Source organism: Populus nigra, chromosome 12, assembly GCF_951802175.1.
Source record: "Populus nigra chromosome 12, ddPopNigr1.1, whole genome shotgun sequence".
Taxonomy (NCBI): domain Eukaryota; kingdom Viridiplantae; phylum Streptophyta; class Magnoliopsida; order Malpighiales; family Salicaceae; genus Populus; species Populus nigra.
This window is the reverse complement of record NC_084863.1, coordinates 4,205,434-4,230,468: the sequence shown is the minus strand read 5'-3', so window position 1 is coordinate 4,230,468 and position 25,035 is coordinate 4,205,434. Positions and strand designations below refer to the sequence as shown.

At 33.9% G+C, this 25,035-nt stretch overlaps 4 protein-coding genes across 4 annotated transcripts; all 4 read left to right on the top strand.

Annotated features, from left to right (window-relative positions):
* The first annotated feature begins 998 nt into the window (after positions 1–998).
* On the top strand, positions 999–2,803 carry LOC133669626 (annexin Gh1-like). The gene is made up of 4 exons (XM_062089838.1): positions 999–1,633; positions 1,758–1,979; positions 2,097–2,186; positions 2,342–2,803. Exons 1-4 carry the CDS (start codon positions 1,193–1,195, stop codon positions 2,576–2,578), a joined length of 990 nt encoding a protein of 329 aa, XP_061945822.1. The 5' UTR covers positions 999–1,192; the 3' UTR covers positions 2,579–2,803.
* An 8,058-nt stretch (positions 2,804–10,861) lies between these two features.
* Positions 10,862–11,836, top strand: LOC133670194 (uncharacterized). Its single transcript, XM_062090701.1, has 2 exons — positions 10,862–11,070; positions 11,221–11,836. The coding sequence occupies exons 1-2, from the start codon at positions 10,971–10,973 to the stop codon at positions 11,724–11,726; spliced, it is 606 nt and encodes a 201-aa protein (XP_061946685.1). The 5' UTR covers positions 10,862–10,970; the 3' UTR covers positions 11,727–11,836.
* A 2,183-nt stretch (positions 11,837–14,019) lies between these two features.
* LOC133670184 (inactive protein RESTRICTED TEV MOVEMENT 2-like) lies at positions 14,020–14,810 on the top strand. Its single transcript, XM_062090689.1, has 2 exons — positions 14,020–14,207; positions 14,299–14,810. The coding sequence occupies exons 1-2, from the start codon at positions 14,102–14,104 to the stop codon at positions 14,700–14,702; spliced, it is 510 nt and encodes a 169-aa protein (XP_061946673.1). The 5' UTR covers positions 14,020–14,101; the 3' UTR covers positions 14,703–14,810.
* Positions 14,811–21,280: 6,470 nt separating this feature from the next.
* On the top strand, positions 21,281–22,039 carry LOC133670222 (inactive protein RESTRICTED TEV MOVEMENT 2-like). Its single transcript, XM_062090737.1, has 2 exons — positions 21,281–21,446; positions 21,538–22,039. Exons 1-2 carry the CDS (start codon positions 21,341–21,343, stop codon positions 21,939–21,941), a joined length of 510 nt encoding a protein of 169 aa, XP_061946721.1. The 5' UTR covers positions 21,281–21,340; the 3' UTR covers positions 21,942–22,039.
* Positions 22,040–25,035: the final 2,996 nt, after the last annotated feature.

The following is a 25,035-nucleotide window of genomic DNA, read 5'->3' as shown; positions in this document are numbered from 1 at the left end:
AAAGTGTGCAATGTTCTATCTCGTCATGATATTCCTATAGGATATAACCGAGGTCGAGGTCAGGGATATGATGGTGCAAGAAATTTATGAAATGCAGCAGAACACATCCACTAATCCAAGTAATATGTATGACCATGCTAGTGTAGAAGGACAAAGTCAAAAAAAGAGAAAAGAAATATATGAAATGCAGCAGAAAGAGCCCACATGTACACAGTTCACTTTTTTTTATTCTGTTGGTACAAAGAGAGAAAGGTGTGGCGATGAGGAATGGACACAGGGAAGTTGCTAAAAAGAGACCAATTCACACTCATAGTCCACTAGGAAATCCATGACCACCGAGCTACAAAACAAAACACACCTCCACTTGTGTCCAAACATGGCTACTCCCTTCCACCTCAGTCTCAACTCAAATGCACAGATCCTTCTTCTTTATTTTTTATTTTATGTTTCCCAGTCCCACTTTACTTCCACGGTTTCTGTCTAAGCAAGTACACTCCTTCCTGCCTTTCAGTTTTGCCCGAATAACAATTAAAAGCACTTTTTTTTCCTTACATAAATGGACTGTTTGAGGTTTGCTTTTAATTAACTACTCGTGAAACCTTGTTATAATTTATAATTGCTTTTGTTAGACTATTTAACCTTCTGATTAAAATATTTTAAAAATAATACAGACTTTGGAAAAAAAATACAAATTACCTTAGAAAAAAAAATCATTCACTATCTGTCTAGCTTTCGATCACTACAAGTATGAGAAGGATAGAGAAGTCAATCCGTTCAGGTTGAAATAAAATTGTAACTGATGACGGGTTAGAGAGATTACTCTAATCTTTTCTTGGGTTCTTATCCTTTTTACTAGATTTCCATACCTATCTCTTTTCTTGCATCTATCTTTTCCCTGATCTCCCGTGATAAATAGAGTGTAAATAATGAAAAGGAAAGTAAAATGTTTACATCTACTCAACTCAGTTATAAAAAAGAGAATAAATTTGATTGAAGAAACGTTACCAATGGAAGAAAAAAACCCCAATGTTTACGGCATCGTCAAAAGCATGGTAGAAAATGACAAATTCAAACAACAGTCACCATAAAAAGATAGATCCCTTCCTTGTCCTCCAAGCCTTGGTTGCATTTAAACAAGTCAAGCGGGCGTCTTTGTGTTTACCTTGGAAACCAGAATTCTGACGCTTCCGCTATGGGTACCAAAATCTTGACCTCTTCTAGCCATGGCTATGAGAATGAATGCAAAGAGATTCATGATTCATGGGGAAGGTTAAACCACTTGGTTCGATCATTGGCTGGCAGGTCCAAGCTTGAAAGGCAACAGATTAGAGAGACTTACAAGGCCATGTATGGAGAAGATATGGCCATTCTTCTCCAAAAGATGCAGTTCCAAAACGGATCAAAAGTATGTGCAGCTTTATATAGGTGGATGATGGACACACATGAACGTGATGCTATTGTTGCAAGGGAAGCTTTTGGACAAGGTGATGTTAACTACAAGGCTCTTGTTGAGATTTTTGTCGGGCGAAAATCAAGTCATATGGTTCTCATCAAACAGGCTTATTATGCAAGATTCAGAAGGCATTTGGACCAAGAAATTATCAATCTTGAGCCACCCCATCCTTACCAAAAGGTAATCTTGTTCAATCTTAAAGATTGTATCAAATGATAAACAAGCCCCGGATTGAAGAATAGGAATAGCATTTTCTGTACGTGCTTGGTATCTGTTATTTGAATATGTTGCTATGGTTTTGAAGATTCTTGTAGCGTTGGCTACATCACACAAGGCACACCAGGAAGATGTTAGCCAACATATTGCAAAATGTGATGCTAGGAGGCTATATGAAGCAGGGGAAGGGAGTTCACAGGGAGCCGTTGAAGAAGCTGTTGTGCTTGAGATTCTGAGTAAAAGGAGCATTCCACAGACGAAATTGACCCTGTCTAGCTATAAACACATTTATGGACATGAGTACACAAAGGTAAAGGGTGAAATTTTTCTTATACTTCATACCATCTTTTGCCAAGCAATTAATTTTCTGCGTTTAACAGTCATATTTTGAGTTTATGGGTTCTTTTATTTGGACTCTATTTTGCAGTCGCTCAAAAAAGCAAAATACATGGAATTTGAAGATGCTCTTAAAGTAGTCATGAAATGCATGTGCAATCCACCTACTTATTACGCAAAGGTAAATTTATTATTCTCTCTAATGTTTTTAATTATAAACATTACATAAAATGGTGCAAGATTTTCCTCTACTTTCTCATTTTCTGGACAAGATTTCAATATTACTTGCCAATTGCCATTCTTAGTTCCCCTGCATAAAAACTCACGCTGTTTCAGGTACTGTATACGAGTATTAAAGGGACAACAGCAGACAATGGTGCCTTGGCTCGTGTGATGACAAGCAGAGCTGAGGTAGACTTGTATGAGATACGAAGCATTTTCAAGAGAAAGTATGAGATGGAACTGAAAGATGCAATATGTGAGAGAATCCCATCTGGGGATTACAGAGATTTTCTTGCTGCTATAGCCTCGACCACTACTATTATTACAAGCCACAATTCTGTTTCTCTCTAGTGGGTGGAGCTGTATGTAACAAGATTCCAAGTGTTAGCTTTTATTGATGTGCAATTACCACTAGGAACTTATTGTACATTTGATTACTTTATAACGTGAGGAACTAGGATCCAAAACAGTGTCTTATGTCTTCTTTTTCTCTCTCTCTCTAGATAAGTAGTGTGGGCACATGTGACTTCTATATGGAATATTAATTTGCTTACTAAATATTCCATCATTTTTAGAGAGGTAAAGGGCAACATTAAGCTTCCAAAGGTATTTCCATGGTGGCTCGACTGTTTCTTGCCTTTCTGCTGAGTGCGGTATGCGGTGTGGTTAAAATTATGTTTTGTTCTGATAATAATTTTGAAAATATTTGGCTAATCAATCAATCGTACACCATGATTTTATATGAGTCTTAATGAAAATTCTCTTGAAATCTTAATTAGAAAAAAACTATAATTTGTAGTTTTTTTTAAAAAATTTATATTTTTAAATTGTAATCATAAAAACTACCACAATACTAAATACATACTTAATTTTGTGGCTATGCAAAAGCATTATAATTTTTTCTATTATTCCTTTAATACTTATTTTTATGCTAACTCATTTAGTTGGTTAAATCTCCGATCACATACCAATACCATAATCTACACTAATAAAGGAGGGCTAACTCTGCAAAGGAAGGAGAGAGGCTCAGAGAAAGAAACTGCATCTCATGGACTGAAATTGGTCTCTTCACCTTTCAAGCAATGCTGCTTCTTTAATTCAATGGAAGAAGGCACATGGAAAAGTGATTATAATCTCCACTTACCTTGATTTGTCATCGCTTGATTTACTTTATACTTCTAATTTGTGTATACCACTAACTGTCCTGTCTAAAACCACGGTTGTTATCCTGATTTTGTTGCTATCTCTTTCTAAAAGTGAAGGACCTCCTGTTGGCCACAGACTTAGCTTACTAGATTTCAGTTAGCTTTTAGCTTAACATTTTTTTTTAACCGTAGGTATGTGTCCGGATCAGTTTACACGCATCTCGATTAATCTCTTGAAATCATGAAGTTAACGACCAGATAAATCTCTAGTGGCCCTAACATTTATAACACTCGAATTAGTGATTTCTGGAGAGCAAATCCATAACCTGATTAGTTAAACTAAACCCCATGTGATTCCTTTTAACTAAACTTTAACATCTCAACGTGATACTGAATCCTGTTTTTATGAAAGTAGCTGAAGGCTTAAAGGAGATGCAACCAAATGGAGTCTGTTGTCATGGACATGAGTTAATGAAATTCAGCAATAACATTCTGATCATATAAGATTAGTTGAGATTGAGCTAAAATTTGTTTGCTTAAAATATTTCATAAAAGATTGAAGTGAAAGGACGGAATCTATTGACAATGACTCGGAGTGCAATGGGCTGATGGTGAGTAGTGTGTCACATGCCATTTTCTCAAGGCTGTTGTAATGCACTTTTCCCTCATGAAATAGATTTCTCAAGGTAATTATTACCCCAGAAGAATGATTCTAGGTGTTTGATCCATATCCTAAAGTTACGATATGCAACTTTTCTTCTTCTGCATAAATGTCTATGCAACGTATGCATTTCTATTGTAATTCTTGGCTTTGTCCATATCATACATAATAGAGAACGACATAATTTCATGATCATAAATTATACTTTAAATAGATCAAATTAATTTTATTAAGGACTTAATTGGTGAAAAATTAAGTTTGGCACTTAATTTTAGAGGACCAAACATTAAATTTTTACACAGTCGATTGGTTGAAATTAGGGATACAATTGCAAGAAAATCAAAATTAGGGTTAATTAGGGGTTAAATTGAAGAAATTCATAGCCAAAGATTCTTTTTTAAAAGACGCCGAACTCTAAGGACTCAATTGATTGAAATCAAATGTGAAATTGAAGAGAATTGAAAGTTTAATGGTCAATTGATGGTCAATTTGTATAAATCCAAGACCAAGGACCAAAATAAAAAAAGGCACTGAAATTCAGGGCTGATGTTGAAGTTCGACAAGGGTAAAATTACATAAAATTAAAAGTTCCATGCCAATTAGAGACGCAATTGAAAGAAATTAAAAGCCGAAGGACTAAATTGAACTTGGCCAAATCACTAAGTTTAAACCTTAATGCCAAAATGGTGCCATTTTGAAAAAAAAAAACAACACGATGCATCATCTGGTTACTATTTATCATCTCTTTTTTGCCTGAAAAGACTGCTCGGGTGGTTACTATTCAGGGGTATTTAATACTACTTCTCCATACTAAACCGGACAAACCATACACCACCATAATGGCCTGACATTGTACTATACCATAGAGTAGGTCTCGTTGACCACCTGCCTCTATGGTCGCCGCAACGCCACCCCAAAAAAGCCAACTTAAGCAACCTTTAGTTGCCAACCTTTTCCGTTAATGATTTCATCTTTGAGCTAACAATTGAGATCTTTTCCAATTGAATTAAGAGCTAAGATTTGTCCCTAATAAAGACAAAGTGTCCCCCTTCCACCTCCTATAAATAAAGGTGGATTTCAGGTATTGAGCATGAAGAAATTAGGCTGCAAAGTTGGCAAAAAATTAGCTCCCCAGTTTGTTTTTGCCATTGTCGCCTCTCTTCTCATCCTTCACTACTTTTTTAGCCACTACCACCTTACATATGTCATGATAATCGGTGGCAAAACACCTTTGCAACCCTATCACCAGCAGTCGACTTCTCAACTAACAGCTCCACCATTAGCCGATCACTACTTCCACGTTAGGTAGTCTTCTTCTCCCCTTTTCTTCTTCCCCCCTAATGGTTATAGCCACTTCATGCAGAATTCTTTCTGCATGAAGCGGTTAAAATAATGAACATGGTCACTAGGCCAGGCTAGTGACCATGTGGGCTTAGGCTGGACCCGTTTCAGCCTAGCCTAGATGGCTGGGCCCGGTTTAGCCCAAAAAAACATAAAAAGGAAAGGTTGTTGGGCCGTCAGTCGACCCAACCCAGTCGAGCTGGACCTGTTTCATCCCAGCCCATATGGCTACGTCGGGTTCAATCAAGCATAAAAAAGGATGTTGGGCAGTCAATCGACCTAACCCAGCCGGGCTGGACCTGTTTCATCTCAGCCCAGATGGCTGGGCTTGATCTAACTTAAGACTAAAAACAAAAAAAAGGAAAAGGTCTGTTGGGCCGCCAGTTAGCACATAATTAAGTACTATTTAACTATGATGAATTGAGACATTTTGTTCAATTAATTAATTTTATAATATTATAGTCTTAAATCATTCTCTTGTATTCCCATATAAATTAAATTCTTAGTAAATTTCTTATAGGCAACATCATCAATTTTATTATTTCAAAATCCATATCTTATTGAAACTCATGTTTTTCAATTACAAGATGGACAACTCACTACGTGGTTTAAAGCATAAGTAAATATGTAATAATTTGTTACTCTAGTAAGAATACATTTACTTAACTTTTTTCATTTATTATTGTTATTAAGTAATGAGAATGAATAGAAATAGTTTGAATTGGACCAATTGTATGAATAATTGAAAAATCTCTAATTCTTAAAATTAAAGTTCATGTGATTTTATGTGCTAGAATGTTAATTAGGTTGTTTATTATGGTTTATGATAATGCATGAAAATGATTTGAATTGGATCAATTGTATTAATAATTGGAAAACCCCAAATTCTAGAAATTAAGGTTCATATAATTTTTATGTAAGAATGTTAATTGAATTGTTTATTATTATTGTTGGGTTATTATAATACATGATAATAGTTTGATGGAGTTTTATAAAATTGTGTTGAAAGCTGTGTTTTAAGGATGTTATGAAAGTTGTGTGTTTGGTATAATTATGGACATGTGGAAAATTAGATAAATGATATAAAAAATTAATGTCCATATTACATTATGTATTATAGTTGGTTTGAGAATGTGGTTTTCTGTATTTTTAAAATTTTTAGGTAGGTTCTTGCATAGAGAAGAAGTTTCCTAAAGTTTGTTGAAAATAAATAAATGCACTAAAACAAAAACTTATAAACCATATACTAGGAATTTAATTGAATATGCTTAATTATTTTGTCATATTGTTTAGATGTCGAGAAAAAGTTCAGGGTCGAGATAGAGCGATTCTGTTTCTTTAAGCCGTAGTGTTCTTGAGCCTGTAGCGCAATTAGATACAGATCATGAAGACACCGAATGCATATATTAACGATTGCATGCTTGTTGAATACATTTCACAGATATGATGTTCCATCTACTAGAGATTCTAATTCTGGCAAGTTTATAACATAATGAAAACCAGATTTAAGCATGCAAGAAATTCTTTTTTCCCACCTCACAGATAACATTAATGAATTGATAAATTGTTTATATGCGTTTTCATTTATTAATTGATTTTTAGGACCATAAATATAGAAGCTATGCATATGATAACATCAATAAAAGATCCTTTATTTTAATGGAGCCATCTTAAAGAGCATCTTGAATGGATACTAGTGGTTGAGACTTGGTGAGGAAAGTTTAAGGTTCATATATATATATATAGACACACACACACACTTTTAGTTTATATTTAATTGGTTTTTTAATGATGTAAACTAATTATTTTATAAAAATAATTATAAGGAAAGATTTCAATGGGACGAGGCTAACTCTAGGGTGGCTAGACAAGTTTAGGAAAACCACAACGCAACTAGGTAAGTTTTAACATGTGAAGTTTATTTTTTTTTTTTGTAAAATTGTATTTTTTTATATTTTTCTAGTTTAATAAATTTCTAAACTAGGTTGCGTGATTTTTGATATGATGCACAAACCTATGCAAAGAGATATGCAAAGTGAGATGATTTTAAGGTGTGAAGGAATTCTAGACCTCCCCACATCACTAAGACTAATTGGAAGAGATATCTAGAGTTCTTAACATCAAAGAGTTTTAGGAGGCAATCATGGAGTGGGTCCTCAAATAGAAACAAAGAGACTTATGGTTCCATTAGCAAGCATACCGGTGGATCACTTCTTTTTATGAACCATACAAAGAGCTTGGTTTATTTTTAAGTATTTTTCTTAATATATTAGTGATTATTTGTCTCAATGTTTAACTAATGATTTATTTTGCAGGCTACATACCTTGAGTGCGAGCCAACTCTGATGGAGTTATCTATGGAAAAATACATACAGAGAGAGGAGAGACAAAAAGAGTGCTATAGTTTGTGGACATCCTATATGAGGATAGAAATAAAGAGTGCTGTAGTTCGTGGATAGCTGAGCTGAGGTGTTTGTTGTAAGTATACTTTCAAATATTTTATATATTTTTTGGACTAATATTCTTTTATTGATAACCTTGAATCTTCTTTTTGTAGGAATAATATAACACTGAAATGCATGCCAAACACTAAGAGGATTCTTCAACCCATTCAAAATACGATATAGAGTTGTGGTTCGAGGTTGGAGTAACTGTTGGACCTGATATGAATCGGGTTTATGGTATCTCTATGACTATGAATTGAGATATAAGGTCGAGTTATAGTGTCTCAACCATATATACCCCATAATTCGGCCCGGGGTAGCCATCACCAGCCGTTTAGTAGTTGGTTTAAGTACAAATTACCGTTGTGATGACATATCTGAAGGCCGAACTGGAGATGTAATATGAATAACAAAGTAGGAAGTAATGTGACGAGATGATGACATACCTGTCAACTCATTATCCTCCCCTTTATGGACCTCCAAAAGATTTTCCTCCCCTTTTACCTCCATCTCTACTTGTAGCTCTAACTTTTTTTATGTAATAAATATAGACACATGTAATTGATTTTTACAGTTAAATTAATAATATAAGATATGTTCTTTAATTTAATTTATTTTTACAGTTAAATTAATAATATAAGATATGTTCTTTAATTTAATTTAGTTTTTTTAATGTTGTTTGGTGTCAAATTGTTTGATCCAAATAATCATGTGTTTTTTTTTAAATTACTGAAATATTAATATCATCACCAACGACCAAAAATTTTTATAGGTAAACCTGCCGGTAATGTAGGTGCATTTTTCTTTGAGAATTACAAAGAGTTGTGAACTATTTTGATATAGACTAATGGATTCACTAACAAAACTTTTATATCGGAGATTTTGTCAGGAAATCTGTTGGTTCTACACGATTTATTATCGATGATTATTTCATTGGCAATCTGTTGGTAATATTTACCGATTGATTGACCGATAGAAAAATGGTTAGCAACCTTTTCTTTTTAGTGTGAATATTTTATTAGTGTTTTTGTCGACACATAAATCATCAACTGAATTACTAATGGATCTGAAATCCTCGATAAGAGGCTCACTGACGACACATTTCCATTAGTAAATCCATCAGTGATTTTTATATCAGTGAAATTAGATCTTATACACCTACGAAATATTTCGTCGGTGTAAATATATTTTATGGTTGTCATCCTCGCAACCTCATCGTAGGGTATTGATCCTGATTTTATTCCAGCTTAAAAAATAAATTTCATAGCGACACTATACCCGTGGGGTTGCCACACAATGGTGTGGACTTGACACTTCAAATAATCACAATCATTCATAAGAAAATAAAAATGATATACAATAATCAATATTTTATGACAAGAAAATTCAATAACATGTTACAAATTATTTAAAGATTCATCTGGGGTTCGAAATCGACCTTCAAGAGTGGTTGAGGTAGATTAGAAATCGTTAAAGGCAACAATAGTGGAGGTAGTGTTGGTGCGTGCATCTCACGTGCTGCCATGACTCATGGTACATGGATTGATGCTCCATTGGCTTGAGAGGCACATGGTTGACTAGATTGGGTAGCCCTCCTTCTCCTTTTCTTTTCTATGCTGGTAATGTCATAAACCACCACCTACAATGAGAGATTTGAGCATGGAAAGCTTTGGTTTGTTTTTTGATTTTAGTCTCTCTCTCTCTCTGGGTCATAAGGTTTATGGGGTTATGGTTGTCTGTGTGGATTACTTCTGTGGAAGGAGAGGAGGTCGTCGACTAGTGGGTTGAGTGAGTTGTGGTATGGGTTGCTGGTGCTAGTACGGGGAAAAAAGGATAATGGTTAGGGATTGTCTAGTTTTTTTTAAAAGAAAAAAGAAAAAAGAAGGGAGAATATGAATAGGGTTTTTCTTTTTCATCTCTCTCTCTCTCTCTAAGTTTTTCACTTCTTTTTCTATAACTTTTTTTTTTCTAATTTTTCTCTGCCTTCTTTTTACTAGTCACCACAAAAAATTCTTTTATTCCTCCCCTATATTTTCTCCTTTTTATATTTTTATTTTTTCTTATCCCCTCACATTCTAATAACTTCTCATCTCGTTTTTGTTTTTTTTTTTTATCTTTATCTGGCTTGGAGAAGGGGTTAAAAATGTTCAAATTAGTTTTTCACCCCTTCCTTGATTATTACTATGCTCACTGAACTTTTTGTTTCTTCAATTCTTGTTTCTTTTCAATTTTCTCAATATTTTAGTTTTTGAAAATCTAGTAGTTTAAAAATGATAAACATAAAGTTTGAAAATTATAAAATAAATAAAAATTGATCGAATTACATCGAAAAGATAGTTTTTAGATTTTTTTGTGTTTGTGAAGTTTTTCTGAAAATATGATCAAAATGATCAGGGGTTAAAATCGATTTATGACAAACATAATAAAATGATTTCATGATCATATTCTCCCATATCTATAAATGTTTTGTTTGTACAATGAAAATAATTGATAACACTTCAGAAACATCAAATAACTTGGAAGTTTAATTTTATTTGAATTTCAAATTTCATGTTCTTTCCTTTTAAACTAATTGATTTTGTAAACTTCTAACTCTTTGTTATGAATCTATTGCTTTGATGCTTGCTAGTTCAATGTCGTCTTCAAATTAAGAAACAAATTTCCTGTTGATCAAAAAGTAAAAAAAATGATTTGATTCTTGAAAGTGGCCATCTCCTCATGAATCGTGTGGATGGTGTTTATGATATCAAAAAGAGAAAAAGTAAAAAATAAAATAAAATGCCTCACCACTTTTATATTTGTTACGAGCGTGGCTGTATCCTAAGCAGAAAATATACGCATGGCTAAAGATTAAGAAAGTTGAGCACATGAAAGGAGGAATAATGTGTCATCCACGCTCAAGGAAATCTTCTACAGGTGATCAAAGAAAACACGAGAAAGACAAACCAACATAAATCAAAAAGCATCCAACAAGGAAATATTCCCTTTCAAGAGGTAACCCAGAAGAAACCTCTTAAACCATATCTTATATATAGCATTAGCATATAAAAGAGGAACAGGGAAAGAGGCCATCCTTATCAGATCGAAAACAAACGCTGTATTTCCTTTCAAAATTCCTTAGAAACGACAGAAGTTAGCATTGAATAGAAATCATGGCTAGATCTAACGTCAAGCCCTCTTACGAAGATTTTGAACCCTATTGCAAGTGGCGAATAGAAGAAGGAAAGGACACTCTTGAGGTTCATCTCCATGGTAACAAGGTTTTTTCTTATGTAATTCCACGTTATGGAACATTTCTTGTCAAATTAAATGTTACAAGTTCGGAAGGTTGAGATGGCTAATTAAGATTTGTCTATTTATATAAGAACATGCTAATTATACTCCATGCTTAAATTTTTCTAGGTTTCAGAAAGGAACAGGTGAGGGTTCAACTCAGCAGTATTGGAAACATGACAATTACTGGGGAACGTCGTGTGGACGAAAGTAGATGGACTCGTTTTCGCAAAGAAATCAAGGTCCCTAAGGAATGCAACAATAATGAAGTTCGTGCAAAGTTGTCTACTGGCATTCTTTACATAGTCATGCCTAAGAAAATAACATTACCTTCCTCTCAAGATCAAGTTAATCAAGAAAATGGACAATCAAGTCCCAACATCAATCAAGATACCGTTGCCAAGGACACCGCAACCGAAAATTTGGATGGTTCTGCAGAAAATAATAAGATGACCACTGAGAATGCTACAATGCTCACCACTAGGCCATTAACGAGCTTCATAATGCAGCTGAGAGATTCGTTTTTAAGGCTTCAAATGGGAAAAAAGATGGGTATGAATGTAGCAGTAGCAGTTGCTCTGATGATTGCTCTTGTTGTATTTGTCATATACAAACATCGTCATGTTGAAAACTAAATCTTGCTGTACCTTATAAAAGGTCTGCATATCCTATTGACTTAAGAACTATGAAAAGTAAACTGTTGTTGTACTACGAAATAATAAAGGGTTTCAATTAACATCCTGCATTTTATGGAGCTTTCTCCCTTCCATTATTTAAGTTCTTTTTGTTAAAAATAAATGGAAGTAAATTTTTTCTCCAGAAGCATAACTGAGTTGATTGAATTTCCTGGTGCAAAAAGGTAACCTTGGGGAAGAAAGATAAGACAACGTAGTTAATACAAAGAACAGATTAAGAAGAAGCCATGCTCAACGCTTAAAAGCGAAAAACACAGAGCTGGAAAAAAGAAGAAGAAGAAAACAACCTTTGGCAACCCTAAAACAGAGATCTTACAGAGCCTTTGAGCTAAATAATGAAACTGGTACTAGAGAGACGCTGAACGCTAAGAATAGGAGCTAAAGGGACTGACTGCAGATGACTATGAAACCGAAGATTGCAGAGAACCAGGAAGCAAATTAATCAAGCTGCAGGCTGCATCCTTTAAGCTAGAAATGGCATCAAAGCAGAAGGCAAAAGAGAGCACAGCAAAAGAGAACCGGAACAAACGAAACCGGCCTAGCAGCAACAAAAACCAATCAAAACATGCTACAGGATCAGATGACCTATGATTTATGAACACCCTGCTCGGCTCATGCATCAGCCAAACTGCCTTATTCAATGGACTGGAAAAAACTAAATAGAACCGCAAGGTAAGTCCAAACTCCAAACTATAGAGGTGAGGACACTAATTCAGCAAGACTTAATCAAATAACTGACAAAATATGCCTTCAGTTCTTGTAATTTTAAGAAAGAACTCATAAAGTATTTGATTCTGATCATATTCGACAAAATTTAAAAGGCATGCTATTGCCCAGTTTACTGATCTTTTTCAAGAAAGAATATGTAATATTGTTTTTCATACAAAGGGTGTGAAGACAAGGGTGGATACAAATTCCATATTACTACTGACACAGTGCTTTTCGTTGCAATAAATTAAAAAAAAATCTTATGAGTTATATAATTAGTCATCAATAATTTGTGTTGTTCATACTACTATATGTTAATCTGTGCAGAAAGAACAGCCATTTGTTGGCTCATAAATATCATCACTTACAGACTCCAGTAATTTAGTAAGCTTTTTTTTTTTTTTAAAAAAAATACTTATAGTAAGAGTTTCAATGGCTCATGAATATCAAATATGAATGTATGGACAACTTGTTAGGTCGTCCGAACCCTTTTCTTTTAAATTTAAAGGTTAAAAAATAATTTATATTAAATTTCAAAAATCATATTGTACATAATATAAATATAGTTTAATTTCTTCTTATTCATGAGTCGCACCGATTCTTTTCCTTGCAATTAGTCTTCCATAAAATTACTTGGCTACGTCACCTATGAATTAACCTACTGCATGAATAACGTGTGCTTGCAACTGGAAATATGCAGAAGAAGCTTTGGTAGACCTTGTTTTTTTGGAGTAGTTTGGCGTATACATAATTAAGTTGTTTTTAATGCCAAAACAGTTAATACCTGATAGGAATGATATAAATCATATCTTGAGATCTTACCTCACAGCTTAAGCTTTTAGGTTGAGATGATTCTTTAACATGATATCAGAGCCTTTATGACCAAGCGGTCACGAGTTCGAATCTCACTATCCCTATTCATTAGATAAAAATTAAGCACAAAGTAGTTTGAGCATGTATAAATTTCAAGCTCAGATGACTTTTACTTGAGGGAGTGTGTTAGAGAATAATATAAATCATATCTTAAGATCTTACCAAACAATTTAAATTTTTGGGTTGAGATAGTTTTTGACAATATCCTTGATGTATGTCCTCCAAATTCTCATTAATGATGACTGATTTTACAGGCTTTTATTTGTTTCTTGATTCCTTTTTATTGCAAGCAATTGAAGACTCCTTAACTTCGAATGAAAAATTCCATGGTTTGAACAGTCAATTATCTGATAATTGTTGTTAATGTAGTGAAGAAATTAAATTTAATCTTCTGACCTCCTAAATTAATTTCACTTAACCCTCAGAAATTTGTAGACGGTGAGTTAAAACGAATCTTAAGAAAGAGCAGAAGGAAGTGAAGATAAGAAAGGTGAAATACAGGGGAAGGTATACCCAAAGATAATTCAAGCAGATAACTTCCTTGGAAACAGAAAAATGAATCTATTCTTTTCCAAAATGAAACCCACAAGGAACCTCTAATTTGCCTCTCATGTATGTGTGTCAAAAACAACGTCTATATAACAGCTTAATTCATTTAGTTAATTAAGAATTCACATCATCTTCGACCTCCTTTATCCAAGAACAACCTTGGAGAAAACCAAAGAAGCCTTCAAATGGAAACCAAGAATGAAGAAACCTTCAAGCTGTATTATGGTGATTTTGAGCCCTGTTGCCAGTGGAAAAAGGATGAACATGAGATACTTGAGATCCATCTACGAGGTACTTAATTCATTTGGTATTTCCTCCAATTTATCATGAAGAAAACAAGTAATTAAATAGTTTCACAATTTACCTTTTCTTCCGTATATAGGATTCAAAAAACAACACCTGAGGGTCCAAGTAGAGGAACCTGGTGTTGTGAAAATTACTGGAGAGCGACCTATAGATGGTACTCTCCGGAGCCGCTTTAGCAAGCAAATCAAGATCCCAAAGACTTGTAAAACAGATGAAATTCGGGCTAAGTTATCTGGTGATATTCTTCAAATAATAGTGCCTAAGCAAACAACTGCATTTCCTGCAAAACCAGGCAGCACTGAAAGTATTACAAGAAGTGAAAGTATGCCATCAAATTACTTGTTATACATAGAGAGTTCAAGTTCGACACTAGAGATGACTACCAAGTTAGCTCTACAAGTTGCAGGAGTGCTTGCTGTGGTAGTGGCTTTTGGAGCTTATGCTTACAAGTACTGTCATTGTGGTCATGTTGAAGGCTAATTGTATTATAAAATATACTTCTAGCCCAGATTCTTCTATCTTCTGAATCTGAAATATTGAAAGCTAATTGATCCATAATATATCCTTTTAGGTACCATTATATTGTTATATCATACATTCGGTTCCGTGCCGTGTTTCCTTCACCAGAAATTAACTTTTAATTAGAATACGCGGGCGCGCGCATATATGTAATAAAAATAGAAAAGAATGATATTATTTGATAATTTGATATATATTTTATATTTACATTCAATGTAGAGATTATTCAAGAATTATATGAATTATATATTGAAATTTTATTTATCAATTTAAATTTTTAGATTAAGATTTTTTTTGAAAGAATTTATATATATAATTATACAACACGATATAAAAAAATAGACTAAAAGAAATTATAAGAAATGCTTAATGATCAATCTCGATTAGATAATATAAATGATTTTCTGATTTTCTTAATTTGTTCAATTCCTCGATTTGCTACTCTACTATAAGTAGCATCCACCAATGGAGGACAACATGGCACATGCAGCAAATTCAGCCCACTGTCATTGCTGGACAGTGGCGTGGTTAGGTTGGGCATTTGCGCAGACGTGTTGGACTGATTGGTGGACTGATTTGTGGCTGCGATAGGAGCCATTCCATGCAAGGCATCTGATATAATTTACACAGACGCGCTGGACAGATTGGTAGATTGATTGGTGGCAGCAGGACGTGGATTTCAGGTAGCCTTAAGCTGCTTGCGGTTGTCCAAGTACCAGTCAGGAAAGCCGTTCTTTTTGAAGCAATTATCCTCAGTATGTCGGCTTTTCTTACAATGGAGCAAATTATTCCATCCTTTTCGGTTTATCCATTAACAAACGCCTTAGATATCATAGCAACAACAGGATTTACAAGGGCGCCAGATGGAGAAGAACAACCCCATATTATGGTTTAACGTTGAGCTTCATGTCGAATGTAACCAATTAAAGGCTTCATCAAGTCCGTAGGAAATCACTATGAACTTTATCATACACATTATCTAAACCTGCAAGAAAGTCACAGATACAATCTTTCATTATCACCTTTTGACAAATTTTGATATTTGTATTTGTTTATAACCTTTATCAATCAGTCTAATATTTTTGTGCGTTTATATATTTTCCTTCATGTCATTTTTTTCTTAAAAATTTATTTACATCCAATAAATTTTATCCTTTCAAGTAAATCAACTAATTTATACCTGTTTGGTATACATGGAATCTATTTTAGATTTTATGGCTTCAAGTCATTTTTAAAATTAATATCAAATATTAGTTTCATGTAATTAGTAGGCTTATCAAGTATAAGCAACTCGTCATTTTCAGCTTTCATGAGAAACCCATATCTCAGTAGTGCATGATATGTCCTACTATATCTATAGAATTCTTATTTTTATTAAACTTTTAGGCTAAACATCTAATGTTATAGTCTTAAGTTCAGGTTCTATTTGAATGTTAATTTTTGATTCTTGAACTTCTTTAGAAATGTAACATATTTTGAGACAAATATTTTTCTCTCGTTTGATATTGGTTTAAAGCAAACTTGTTCTGAAAATAATTTAAGTGATTCTCATGGATGGGTTTGGACAAGTATTGAAAATTTTTGTTCTAATTTTGGTGAAAATGTGAAGTGATGTTTGGGTAGTCAAAAGGGGTTAAAGATTCAATCTGAGGGTTTCAAAGAACCAGTATTCAAAAGCATTTATTTTATTTGTATGGATAATGGAGACTGTTTCGCATGAAAAAGCATTGCCTCCCAATCCAAATTGTTTGCCTTTGATAAGAAAGGGTTTGATTGAGCACGTAACGTGTGTGGCATCGCGACGATAATCCACTCTCGAGTTATGGGTAAATCGAGAAAATAGGGGGAGATAAGAAATTCTTGTCTTTTATCAGTATATAGAGGGAATGTGAGTCGTCACCTAGTATTTTGGTCACTAAAAACCCTAATTGGTGCATTATATAATCGCACAAATACTGGATTGTGCAGGGGCTCCTGACCATGTTCACCCATTCTTTCTTCGGGCTGAGCCATTATTGGAGTCTGAACAAAAATAACATGCCAGTTGGAAGGACCTTCACAAGAGGCATTTCTGAATGTTTGCTTGAGTAAGCTAGTGAGGGGAGCCACGCTTGCCTTTAGAGACTCCAACTCTTCTTGGAAATGGGTGTCATGGTGAGCACGCTATTCATCTTCCATGTTTCTTACTCAGAGTTGGGTGTTGTAGACTCTTTGAGGACATATATGTATGTATGTATGTTATTTACAATGAATTGATGTATGTGTATGGATGCAAATGTATGAACATGCATATTGGGTATGGATGGCAAAAACCCATGCAACATGAATATTTAGCAAGTCCATGCTCTAAGGTAAGGTTCTAAGCCATTACATGATGGGTAACCTTTCTACCTGGTCTTGAAAAGGTCAATGAACTACCTAGTGATTGCCTTACGTGAAGGCAATATAGGGGTTTACAAGGAATGGTTGGGGTACAGTGTGACTGCCATTATCGAGTAAACACTCAATTCATAGTTGGAAGTGTCATAAATCTAAACCTCGACTGAAAGTTATAAGGCAGACCATTACTCCCCTTCTAACCTAGAATTAGGCTGCTCGTGAAATCAAAATGCATGAGGGCATTAACTTATACCCAATGTGTTTATGCAAGAACAAGAAATAAAAATGCTAAACCAATGAAAATGCAAACTAAAATTAAACAAACCAAAACAAATAGGCAAATAATCAAACAAGCAAAGCTTAGTCTAACAAGAAAAGGTGTTCCTAAACGAAGTCGCCATCTTGTCATGGAGGTGGTTTGGTTGTGAAGGGCAACATGGTGCTAACGATGGAAATGGTGGTGTTGGTGGAAAAATGATGGCTGGTGTTGGTTGTAGGAGGAGGAAGAAGAAATTTGTAGAAGTGAGAGAGAAGAAGAAGAGTGGTTGTTCCAGGTATGAGGGTGGTGAAACTACTGTCACTGGTTTGGCCTGAGGCGGATGAAGATGCTAGTGGAAGAAATGATGGTCTGAGTCGGCTGTTATGGGAGGAGGAGGAAGCCTGCAGAAGAGAAAGATAGAGGAATTCGTGGAGGTGTTACTGTTCACCGTAGTGGGGTAGGTTGTAGGACAAGGTTAGGTCGCTCTTATTCACGGCGGTGCTGAGATGGTGTGGTTGAGATCATGGTGGAGAGAGAGAATGAAGAGAGGGAGAGACGATAGAAAAGAGAAAAGCTAGGGAGGAAGGCTGGTTTTTTTGGCAATTTTGAACCTAATTTTCATTATGCTCAGGCCATGAAATCCACCCTTATTTATAAGGGATGGAAGAGGGTAATCTTGCCTTCACTAGAAAAAAAATTTTGACCCTAAATTCAATTGGGAAAGATTCCAATCGTTGGCTCAAAGTAGGTATCATGAACAGTCAAATTTGATAGTTCAAGGCTACTTGAGTTGACTTCTTTGGGTTGACACCACGTTAGCTTTGGTGCTAATATGCTGGCGAGGACCGTATTAGGGTGTAGAGGGATGTTAGGTGATCAATTTTGTGCATGTTTTGCCAAATTTGGTGAAGGTTAGAGACATGAAATGCATCTGCAAAGTAGGTGATTTAAGCAGATTTTTTTGGTAAAAGAAGAAGACAATGAACAGTAACCAGACGACGCCTCACCTAGTTTTTTGTTTTTCTTTTTTGAAAAACAACGTCGTTTTGTTCTTGAATTAGGGATTTTGGCCACAACTTAATTTAGTCCTCTAACTTTCAATTTATTTTAATTGCACCCTTAATTGACCTTAAACTTTTGATTTAATTCAATCTAGCCCTTGTCGAATTACAATATCAGCCCCTAATTTAGATGCTCTTTTCAATTTTGCTCTTGGTCTCGGATTTATGCAATTTTACCCTTACTTGACCATCAAACTTTTAATTTCTTCAATTTCACCCCTAGATTCAATCAATTAAACCCCTATAGTTCGATGACTTTTACAAATTGATCCTTGGCTGTGAAATGTTTTAATTTGACCCTAATTGAACCCAAAACTTTAATTTTCTTATGATTTTACCCTTGATTTCAATCAATTAACTCAGTAAAAATTAAATTTGGTCTCTTAAAATTCTAATCTTCTCAATTAAGCCCAAATTGGTTTTCCAAACTTATTTTTTCACCAATTAAACCCCTAATAAAACTAATTTGATCCATTTAAAGTATAATTAAGTTCTTGCACTTAATTAAATCCTTTAATTGGACCCAAATTAATCCTTAAACATAATCAAACTTTAATTTGGCCCATGAATAAATTAAATTGGCCTATTAAAAATTTAATTATGTACTTGAACTTATTTTTTATGTAAATGCGTCTAATAATCATTTACTTTGACCTTAAATTTGCATTGTTTCTCCATTTTTAGGCATAATAGGGTACATTTATGCCTCAAATTTTCTCCAAAATTGCAGCTTGGGTTTTATGTAATTTTTTGAATCCTCCCTAACCTTCTTCTCTATGTTGCCATCATTTATTTTATTTTTTAATTTTTATTTTGAAAAAAAAAGATGAATTAAGAGAATAACCCAGAAATGGGTTATGACACTACTATACATTAATCTGTTCAAAAAGAACAACCATTTGTTGGCTCATAAATATCACTTACAGACTCCAGTAATCTAGTAAGCTTCTTTTTTTATATATATAACTTATAGTTGGAGTTTCTATGGCTCATGAATATCAAATATGAATGTATGGACAACATGTGAGGTCGTCCAAACCCTTTTCTTTTCTAATTTTTGTTTCTTTTCAAATTTATTTAATTCATTTTTTAGATTATAGCATTTCTATGCATTATAAGTGTATATTTTGATCCTTCATATTGGGGTTATGTTAGAGAATAATATAAATCATATCTTGGGACCTCACCTAATAGTTTAATTTATTATGTTGAGATAGTTCTTTGACATGGTATCAAAGCTTTGGTGACCAAGCGGTCACTAGTTCGAATCTTACCATCTCCATTTATTTGATAAAAATTAAGCACAAGGTAGTGTGAACATATACAAGTTTCAAGTCCAAAGGGTCCTCACTTGAAGAAGCGTGTTAGTAAATAATATAAGTCATATCTTGAGACCTCCCTTAGCAGTTTAACCTATTAGGTTGAGAAGGTTCTATGACAGATTAAGAGTTCATTTGACATAATTTTTGAATTATAATTTTTAACTTTGAATTATAATTTAAAAATTATTTTCTTATAAATAACCCATGAGTTAAAATGATTGTAAGTTAAAACCATGTTTAGTAAAAATGAATCAAAGCATGTTTCTAAAAAGAAATAATTTAGTATAAATTAAAATTTTCAAAAAAATATTATAACCAAACCTCAAAAGTTATTTCTTACCATTATGACTTTTATAACTGTCAAAAGTAAAAAAAAAAAAAACTTAAATTAAATTGCAAAAATCATACTAATGCACATAATATTAGTTTTCTTCCTATTCACACTCTTACCGTACATACTTACGATATTTTTTAAAGTTAAAGGTTAAAAAATAATTTATATTAAATTGCAAAAATCATATTGTACATAATATAAATATAGTTTTCTTCTCATTCATGAATCGCACCGATTCTTTTCCTTGCAATTAGTCTTCCATAAAATTACTTGGCTACGTCACCTATGAATTATCCTACTGCATGAATAACGTGTGCTTGCAACTGGAAATATGCAGAAGAAGCTTTGGTAGACCTTGTTTTTTTGGAGTAGTTTGGCGTATACATAATTAAGTTGTTTTTAATGCCAAAACAGTTAATACCTGTTAGGGAATGATATAAATTATATCTTGAGACCTTACCTAACAGTTTAAGCTTTTAGGTTGAGATGATTCTTTAACATGATATCAAAGCCTTGATGACCAAGCGGTCACGAGTTCGAATCTCACTATCCCTATTCATTAGATAAAAATTAAGCAAAAGTAGTTTGAGCATGTGCAAATTTCAAGCTCAGATGGTTTTCACATGAGGGAGTGTGTTAGAGAATAATATAAATCATATCTTAAGATCTTACCTAACAATTTAAACTTTTAGGTTGAGATGATTTTTGACAATATCCTTAATATATGTCCTCCAAATTCTCATTAATGATGACAGATTTTAAAGGCTTTTATTTGTTTCTTGTTTCCTTTTTATTGCAAGCAATTGAAGACTTCTTAACTTCGAATGAAAAATTCCATGGTTTGAACAGTCAATTATCTGATAATTGTTGTTAATGTAGTGAAGAAATTAAATTTAATCTTCTGACCTCCTAAATTAATTTCACTTAACCCTCAGAAATTTGTAGACGGTGAGTTAAAACGAATCTTAAGAAAGAGCAGAAGGAAGTGAAGATAGGAAAGGTGAAATACAGGGGAAGGTATACCCAAAGATAATTCAAGCAGATGACTTCCTTGGAAACAGAAAAATGAATCTATTCTTTTCCAAAATGAAACCCACAAGGAACCTCTAATTTGCCTCTCATGTATGTGTGTCAAAAACAACGTCTATATAACAGCTTAATTCATTTAGTTAATTAAGAATTCACATCATCTTCGACCTCCTTTATCCAAGAACAACCTTGGAGAAAACCAAAGAAGCCTTCAAATGGAAACCAAGAATGAAGAAACCTTCAAGCTGTATTATAATGATTTTGAGCCCTTTTGCCAGTGGAAAAAGGATGAACATGAGATACTTGAGATCCATCTACGAGGTACTTAATTCATTTGGTATTTCCTCCAATTTATCATGAAGAAAACAAGTAATTAAATAGTTTCACAATTTACCTTTTCTTCCGTATATAGGATTCAAAAAACAACACCTGAGGGTCCAAGTAGAGGAACCTGGTGTTGTGAAAATTACTGGAGAGCGACCTATAGATGGTACTCTCCGGAGCCGCTTTCGTAAGCAAATCAAGATCCCAAAGACTTGTAAAACAGATGAAATTCGGGCTAAGTTATCTGGTGATATTCTTCAAATAATAGTGCCTAAGCAAACAACTGCATTTCCTGCAAAACCAGGCAGCACTGGAAGTATTACAAGAAGTGAAAGTATGCCATCAAATTACTTGTTATACATAGAGAGTTCAAGTTCGACACTAGAGATGACTACCAAGTTAGCTCTACAAGTTGCAGGAGTGCTTGCTGTGGTAGTGGCTTTTGGAGCTTATGCTTACAAGTACTGTCATTGTGGTCATGTTGAAGGCTAATTGTATTATAAAATATACTTCTAGCCCAGATTCTTCTATCTTCTGAATCTGAAATATTGAAAGCTAAATGATCCATAATATATCCTTTTAGGTACCAATATATTGTTATATCATATATTCGGTTCCGTGCCGTGTTTCCTTTACCAGAAATTAAACTTTTAAGAGTGCGCGCGCGCGCATATATAATAAAGTTTGACTTAGTGTTAATTTGTAATCAAGACCCTATGGACTATTTGAGTGAATCAGACTTTAAAAAAAATAAAAATAGAAGGGAATGATATTATTTGATTATTTGATATATATTTTACATTTAAATTTATGTAGAGATTGTTCCAGAATTATATATAGAAATTTTCCTATCAATTTAAGATTTTGGGCTGAGACTGTTTTTTAATAGAGTTTATATAATTATAAATAAGATATAAAAAAATAAAATAAAATAAATTATAAGAAATGCTTAATGAACAATAGATTATATAAATAATTTTCTAATTTTCTTAATTTGTTCAATTCCTCTATTTGCTACTCTACTATAAGTAGCATCCACCAATGGAGGACAACATGCACTACGCCGTTATACAGTTTTACCGACGGATTAATTTCGTCGGTATAAGGAACACAAACCGTCGGTAATATTTTTACCGACGGTATCTCCGACGAAAAAAATCCGTCGGAGTTATGACCGTTGGTAATTCTAATTCCGTCGTCATTTCTGTCGGTAATAACAAAACAAAAATACCGACGGAAAGTCCGACGGACATACAGACAGATAAGCACGCTAAAAAAATAAATTCCCGCCACCAAGTTACTGACAGAATATTCTGTCTGTAAAATTCAACGGTAATTCCGTCGGTAATTGTGGCACGGACCCGTAATTTTTTTCCAACTCTTTGTGAAATACCGACGGTACTATTCCGTCGGTGATTGCCGTCGGTTAGTCCGTCGGCAATTATGGCACGACTGTAAATATTGTAAACGATACTACAATACCGACGGACATATTCTCTCTGTAAATCCGTCGGTATAAATTTAAAATATTTTTTAAAAAATTATTTATTAACAGTTAAAAAACTTATAACCAAATAAATTTTCATTAGACATGAAAAATGTAAAATTAATGTTAAATAATATTCATCGAAATATTCATTACAAATTTAATGTTTTTAAAAAACAAAATTAAACTAATTAAAATAGCGGCGGAGCTGGAGGAAGAGGAGTCTGGTTGTTTCCGGGACCGTACGGCCAAAAAGAAGCAGTACATGGATCATCACCCATCTTTGATCTAATCTCCATGACCATTTGATGGAGCTGAGCATAATCCGTCGAGAGGCGTTCATATTGTTGTTTCAAGGCTAAAAACTCCTCTGACTGGGTGCTCGATACTGATGGAGAGCTCCCAACGGTTGAGACACTACAGGCCGACCATAATTTACGGCCATCGTAATTAACACCTACCTGAAATCGCCGAAACCAGGCATCGATATTAGGTCTCCACTCAGGATGTCTGGAGACCTGACTCCATTGAAACAATGGAATCTCCATCGACGATTTCATCGCCAATGTAATTGTCCTGGCAGCCTCAATGTTTGTGAACCTGAAATTAAATAATAAAAAATTAATTATTTGTTCATAAATTATGTTATAAGTATTAAAAAAAACTAAAACGTAAACAAACTTACATTGAGAGGTAATCCTTCCATTGTGCCTGGTACTTGCGGGTGAATTGACCCCGCTGTGAAGGCACGCCGCTTCTGCACTGTGAAACTGCGGCACAAGAGGAAGCATCACACGGTAGCACAGATGAATCGCCGTGATCAGCACCTAAAGAGATGTCCTCCTCGCTGCTAGAAAAACTATGTGCAACCGTCTGCTGACGACGTGCTGTAAATTTCATTCGATGCATCTACACAAATGTATATGAATTATTACATAAATTAACTTTAATTATTTTTTTAAAAAAATTCAGCAGCACCTCCTTTATACTAGAGACTACCCATAGTTTTCAAACCTGCAATATTTACAATAACCACAATCCATATAATCTCCATCAACATCATATATACAACCTAATATCATTAGGAATTCAATCATTAATAAAAATTCGACAGCACCTCCCCTATATTAGAGACTACCCATAATTTTCAAACCTGCAATCTTTACAATAACTGCAATCCATATAATCTCCATCAACATCATATATACAACCTAATATCTATACCAATTCAACAATAACAATTATTCCAATACAACAATAATATCCTAAAATTAATATAAACTAATTAAATTTAATTCTATATTTCAATTCACATTTATAACATAAATTCAACAATAACAATTATTCCAATACAAACAATAATATCCTAAAATTAATATAAACTAATTAAATTTAATTCTATATTTCAATAACACTAAACAAAACATCCTAAATACAAAACAAACAATACACAAAACTAAAAAAACAATACATTAATTCAAAATAAATTTTGGAATAAAAAATGCTTACCTTAATAGTGTTGATTTTTAGATTTTATCTATAAAAATACACAAAACAAAGAACACCAAAAAAATAATGATAATTAAAATAAAAAAATACAAAGATAAAGAAAAACCATTACATACCTTTTAATATGTTGAAAACTACCACCAAAACAATCAAATCTCTTCCAAAACTTAAACTAAAAACCGAGAGGAGAAGAAATAGAGATGAGAGCCAAGAGAAAAAATGAACCAAATAGGAGGGAGGGGTGGTTTTTATATGCCAATATTTCCATCGGAATTACCGACGGAACATTAATTGTTGTCGGTGGCATTTATTTCCGTCGGTAATTCCGACGGGAAATAAATTGAAATGAGCACCAAAATTTTCAAAACTGCCGCCTTTTGTTTTTATCCGTCGGTAATAGCGTCTCTGACAAGCGTGCGCTTTGGGACGTGTGATTCTATCACCATTCCGTTGGTGATTGCCGTCAGTAATTGTGGCACAAGCCCGTAATTTTTTTCCAACTCTCTGTGAAATAATAGTTCCGTCGGTGATTCCGTCGGAAATTGTGGCATAAGCCTGTAATTTTTTTTCAACTCTCTGTGAAATACCGAC

Bases quoted from the DNA above. Each gene is read 5' to 3' on its own strand.
- LOC133669626 (XM_062089838.1), top strand. From the start codon at position 1,193: ATGGGTACCAAAATCTTGACCTCTTCTAGCCATGGCTATGAGAATGAA. The intron at 1,634-1,757 runs GTAATCTTGTTC...ATGGTTTTGAAG, and splicing joins CACCCCATCCTTACCAAAAG to ATTCTTGTAGCGTTGGCTAC. The intron at 2,187-2,341 runs GTAAATTTATTA...ACGCTGTTTCAG, and splicing joins CACCTACTTATTACGCAAAG to GTACTGTATACGAGTATTAA.
- LOC133670184 (XM_062090689.1), top strand. From the start codon at position 14,102: ATGGAAACCAAGAATGAAGAAACCTTCAAGCTGTATTATGGTGATTTT. The intron at 14,208-14,298 runs GTACTTAATTCA...TTCCGTATATAG, and splicing joins ACTTGAGATCCATCTACGAG to GATTCAAAAAACAACACCTG.
- LOC133670222 (XM_062090737.1), top strand. From the start codon at position 21,341: ATGGAAACCAAGAATGAAGAAACCTTCAAGCTGTATTATAATGATTTT. The intron at 21,447-21,537 runs GTACTTAATTCA...TTCCGTATATAG, and splicing joins ACTTGAGATCCATCTACGAG to GATTCAAAAAACAACACCTG.
- LOC133670194 (XM_062090701.1), top strand. From the start codon at position 10,971: ATGGCTAGATCTAACGTCAAGCCCTCTTACGAAGATTTTGAACCCTAT. The intron at 11,071-11,220 runs GTAACAAGGTTT...AAATTTTTCTAG, and splicing joins TCTTGAGGTTCATCTCCATG to GTTTCAGAAAGGAACAGGTG.